The sequence below is a fragment of the Cnephaeus nilssonii genome (genome assembly GCF_951640355.1).
Source record: "Cnephaeus nilssonii genome assembly, chromosome: 6".
Taxonomy (NCBI): domain Eukaryota; kingdom Metazoa; phylum Chordata; class Mammalia; order Chiroptera; family Vespertilionidae; genus Cnephaeus; species Cnephaeus nilssonii.
In genome coordinates this window covers 52718082-52723835 of record NC_137077.1, presented here as the reverse complement: position 1 = coordinate 52723835, position 5754 = coordinate 52718082, and the positions used below count along the sequence as shown (strand labels likewise).

Below are 5754 nucleotides of genomic sequence, written 5' to 3'. Positions count from 1 at the left end.
ATTTCGAGTACAGCTACAAAGCATTTTACCCTATATTTTCCCAAGGAATGACTTTTAAATATATTAAAATAGTATTTGGAAGTTAATTTATTTTTAAAAATTTAAATAAATTGACATAGAAAACTATCATATATTAGTTTGAAAAAATGAAGATACAAAAATGACTTGAACAGGGCTCAATGAAAGTTTGGTTGAAGAAATGTTGAGAAAATTAATGCAACTCATGTATATATTGTTAAAAAACATATGAGATTACAAACTTCAAAAATACAATGTATCTTTGTTTTTGAGATGTCTGAAAATATTATTTCCTTTTATTAGAAGAGAGCAAAACAATTCTTTTGATGGAATCCTTGAAGGCTTTCTTAACTTGATTGTTTCTCAGTGTATAAATAAATGGGTTTAACATAGGTGAAATAGAAGAAATGAGCAGTGAAACTACTTTATTAATGGTCACTTGCTCCTTTGCTGCAGGATTCATATAGATGAAAATGCATGTACCATAGGTGATGGAAACCACAATCATGTGGGAAGAACAGGTGGAAAAGGCCTTTTTCCTTTGCTGAACAGAAGGGAATCTCAGAATTGTCTTGATAATGGAAGCATATGACAGAACAACACAAGTAAGAGTCATATTCAGGGTCAGGACAGCACAGATTATGACTGTCTGTTCCGTGAGCCATGTGTCTGAGCATGAGATTTTCACTAAGGGAACTCCATCACAGGTAAAATGATCAATCATGTTAGAGTCACAAAATTTTAGAGTTAAAGCCAGGCTAAGTGGTGGCATTATGATACATAAACCAGACATCCAACAGCTAATGATAAGAGTCTGGCAGACCTTGCTGCTCATGATGGTCGTATAATGCAGGGGCTTGCAGATGGCCACATAGCGGTCATAGGACATGGCAGCCAGAAGAAAAAATTCTGTCACTCCACAGAGGTCAGTAAAAAACACTTGGATGAAACAATCATTGTAGGTAATGACCTTGTCACCTGTTGCAATACTATACATGTACCTGGGAATACAGGCAGATGTGAATGAGATCTCCAAAAAGGAGAAATTTTTTAAGAAAAAGTACATAGGTGTTTTTAGGTGAGAATCCACAGAGGTTAGTGTGATGATGGTCAGGTTTCCAGTTACACTCAGGGTGTAGGTGAGAAATAGAAAGATAAAAATCAGAACCTTCAGCTGAGGGTCATCTGTCAGTCCCAGCAGGATGAATGTTGTCACTGTACCGTTTCTCATCATGGACTTCCGACTTCTTCCAATCTGTATGTGATATTCAGAGAAATTTTCTGATAGATTATAGCTTATTTTAACTGTTCTAAAACCTAATTTTTATGACCAACCTTTAGCATTGTGGCTGGCCCCTATTCCCCATTACACACTCCATCTATTTCCTCCCTTGATTATGTGCATTACCTGACTATGTGTGTTACCTTTGTTGCTGACACAAATGATGACTGTCTTCTCTTCCCTCCCTCATCTTCTAGTCGATGAATTATCTTCAGTGATACTACACTAAGCAGGGACTCAAATGTTCCTACTATTCAATCAATATGTCAAATATTGACATTTTTCTGACATCAATTAATAAAAAATATGTTCTCCTTGTGTATCTAGTTTATGAGAGTATCCCCTTGTTTATCTTGTCATACGAGAGTATCCACTTTATTGTTTAACTTATTGTCTTCTGTTCCTATTGATGTTGGGGCCGAATTATAGTGACCACTGAGTTCACAATGTTTCTGATATAGAGAAAGATCACTTACTGAGGGTCATGGTTTACTTAAAAGTCAGAATTCTTTTAGGAAATTTAGTCACTAAATTTCATATCAAATTGAAATCTTCAGGTTTTGACCATTATTTAATGCTGAAAATATATGTTCTCTTCATGATATTGCAATTTATTTTATTATAGAAGTCAATAAACAGACTGACCAGAACATGTAACTAACTGATTTCCATTTATTCTATCTTCCAAACAAATGTCCAAAATGAATACAGGAATCTATAATGAGATGCTGTGATTTCAGTCATTTTGTTATTCTTTTTTGGGGTGGAAAGAGGAATGCAAGAGCATGCTTGTATATTTCTATATAAAGATACTTCATTATTTTTAATTTGTGGTTGAATAGTCTATACAAAGTTACCCTGAATATTTCTCTCATTAAGCAAGATACAGTTTTGTTTATGCATTTTATGAATAAAAACCTCCCAGACATTGACATTTATTCACACGAGGGAAGTTCATTCTCAAAAATGAATTTCATAAACATATCCTGAACACATTAAGAGTATATAAACTGTCACAGAAATCCATTTTCTTGTCAGAGGAAATTATAATCTAGATCCTAAAAGGGAATTCTAATCAAAGAGACAAACTATCATACTTACTCTTCTGTTTGGAAATCAAACTTCTGTTGGCTATTTAAATATAGCAATATTAAGACTACAGTGATATTTTCGTAAAAATATTTATCTCTTCACATTCACTGGGATGTCTGGGAATAGAGAGTTCCCATTGTTTTCCATTTCCGACAAACTGGACAGACTTGCTTATGATGGGCTTAGTGCTACTATAAGGCTCCAAAGATTTTCCTACTATCTCCATCATTAGGAAAAAAATCACTCTAAAGGCTGAGAACTCTCTCCACTGGTGGAAGAAATAATAATTTAAATAATCAGGACAGAGAAAAATGCTTTTACGATGTCAAATGTGATTTTTCTTTGCAGAAAATGCCATAAGTGAAAACAACAAATGGTCCTTGGTGACCTACAATCAAGAATTATTAATTCATTTCTGAGTAATGAAGTTTGGTAAATACATAAGGAAAACAGGCTTCAGTGGGACTGACTCCTTGGAGAAATTAGGATGTTGCAGTAGCATTTGACACAGGTCATTTATTTTATTTTATTTTTTAAAAATTTATCTTGTTGACAGTATTACAGATGTCTCCCTTTTCCCCAATTGACCCCCTGCACCTTGCTCTGTCCCCTCCCCAGTCCTTCACTGCACTATTGTCTGTGACTATGGGTTATGCATATATGCATATATGATTTTTGGTTACTCAGTTCCTGCCACCTTTCACCCTCCACCCTCCATTTCCCTCTGAGTTTCCTCAGTCTGTTGCGTGTCTATGGATCTATTTTGTTCATCAGTTTATTTTAGTCATTAGATTCCACATATGAGTGAGATCATGTGATACTTGTCTTCCTCTGACTGGCTTATATCACTTAGCATAATACTCTCCAGGTCCCTCTATGCTGTCTCAAAGGGTAAAAGTTCCTTCATTTTTACAGCTGCATAGTATTTCATGGTGTAAATTTACCAGTTTTTTTTTATCCACTCATCTACTGATGAGCACTTGAGCTGTTTCCAGATCTTAGCTATTGTAAATAATGCTGCTATGAAATAGAGGTGCATACACTCTTTCTGAATGGTACTTCGGGCTTCTTAGAATATATTCCTAGAGATGGGATCACTGGGTCAAATGGCAGGACAACTGTGTCATATACATCACTTAGTTCATTTCCTAATTGCTTGTTTTCTTTTCTTTTTTCTCCCTTCTCTCTTCCCCTTCCTTCCTTCCTTCCTTCCTTCCTTCCTTCTTTCCTTCCTTCCTTCCTTCCTTCCTTCCTTCCTTCCTTCCTTCCTTCCTTCCTTCCTTCCTTCCTCCCTCCCTCCCTCCCTCCCTCCCTCTCTCTCTCTCTCTCTCTCTCTCTCTCTCTCTCTCTCTCTCTCTCTCTCTCTCCCCAGAGAGACAGGAAAGGAGAGGGATAAGGAGATAGAAACATCTATGAGAGAGATACATGGGTGGACTTCTTCCTGCACTCCCCCTACTGGGGATCGATCCCGAAACCTGGGCATGTGCCTTGACTGGGAATGGAATCGTGAACTCCTGGTTCATAGGTTGACGCTCTATCACTGAGTCACACCAGCCAGGCATATTTTCCATATGAATAACTATAAACTTTCCCCCTCCCTGTATAAGGCTAATGCTTACATATAGATCTTATCCTTCCAGATTTTTCTTTCTCTAAATATACTGACTGCATTATTCACAAATGCATAAAAATTTACAACCATATCTTGTAATTGAAGACAAAAGATACTTTTATAGTTTTCACAATATAAATGTACTAAGTGCCATTGAGTTTTACTTAAAAATGGTCAAAATAGTAAATTCTGTGTTATGTATATTTCACTACAATAAGAAACATACATGTTTATGTATTTAAACATCTTATTTATCACATAATATAAATTTTACCTAAGTTGTCAGCTTATGATATGCACTTTTAATTATAATCTCTTATGTCTTTTTTTAATATGTATAAAATCTGTAGTTACATCACCTCTTCATTCCTTATACACTTTACCCTTGAATAATGTTAGGATTAGGGAGTCTGAACCCCCCACACCTCACAGTCAAAATTCCACCTATAATTTTAGACTCTCCCAAAATTTAACTACAGTTATCCTCAGTATTCACAGGGGATTGGTTTAAGTACCCCCATGGGTACTAAAATTTGTGGATGTTCAAATCCCTTAGAGAAAGTAAGGGACACATACAGTTGACCCATCTGCATTCAAGGACTCCCGGTCACAGACTTAAAATGACACAGGCATTGTTTTGAGAAACAGCAACAAACAAAAAACCAAAATCATATATAAGTGTACTCATGTTGTTCAAGGGTCAATTCCACTTGCATTTTGTGGCTTCTTTCTTTTCTAATTTTCTTTTTTGTTTTTTAATATATTTTATTTATTTTTTACAGAGAGGAAGGGAGAGGGATAGAGAGTTAGAAACATCGATGAGAGAGAAACATCGATCACCTGCCTCCTGCACACCCCCTACTGGGGATGTGCCTGCAACCAAGGTACATGCCCTTGACCGGAATCGAACCTGGGACCTTTCAGTCCATAGGCCGATGCTCTATCCACTGAGCCAAATTGGTTTCGGCAACTTTTCTAATCTTCTTTAAGAAACAACTTTTATCTACTGTTTTCCTCGTCCATTTCAATTGACTTCTATGATGATTTTTATTTTTTTCTGTTTACTTAGATTTGGTTGATTTTTTCCTTTTTTTTTTTCTAATTTTGTGGAAAGGTTAAAAAATTTTTAGATAGTCTTCTTTTTTTACATAAGCATTTTAGTGCTATAAATTTTGCTCTAAAGTTTCAGCTGTATTCAACATATTTTGACATTTTGTGCTTTAATTATCACTTATTTAAAAATATTTTAAATATCTATTTTGATTTCTTCATGGACCCATGTTTTATTTACATTTGTGTTAGTGTCCATATATTTGGTGATTTTCCTCATGTCTTTCTGTTGTTTTAATTCTATTATGGTTAGAGTTTCATGCTTTGTATGGTTGGAATAATTTTGTGTCTCAGAATATGGTCTATTGTTGCAGTTGTTCTTTTTACTAATCCTCACGGGAAGACATTTTTTTCCATTGATTTTTAGAGACAGTGGAAGGGGCAGGGAAAGTATGGGAGAGAGAGAAAGACAGACAGATACACAGACATTGATGTGAGAGAGATTGGTTGCTTCTTACATGTGCCACAATGGGGAAATGGTTTAGCCTGCAATCCAGGTACGTGCCCTTGATCGTGAATGAAACCCATGACTCTTTGGTGCACAGGCCAACACTCTAAACACTGAGATGCACTGGCCAGGCCTGTTCTATTTTATTATATGTGTGTTATGTATTTTTTTATCTCAAACTTTTTAGTTTTC

General features: G+C 35.7%; 1 protein-coding gene across 1 annotated transcript; it reads right to left on the bottom strand.

Annotated features, from left to right (window-relative positions):
• Nucleotides 1–304: 304 nt before the first annotated feature.
• LOC307101412 (olfactory receptor 6C2-like) lies at nucleotides 305–1252 on the bottom strand (the record flags this gene model as incomplete). Its single annotated transcript, XM_079774343.1, has 1 exon — nucleotides 305–1252. The coding sequence occupies one exon, from the start codon at nucleotides 1250–1252 to the stop codon at nucleotides 305–307; it is 948 nt and encodes a 315-aa protein (XP_079630469.1).
• Nucleotides 1253–5754: the final 4502 nt, after the last annotated feature.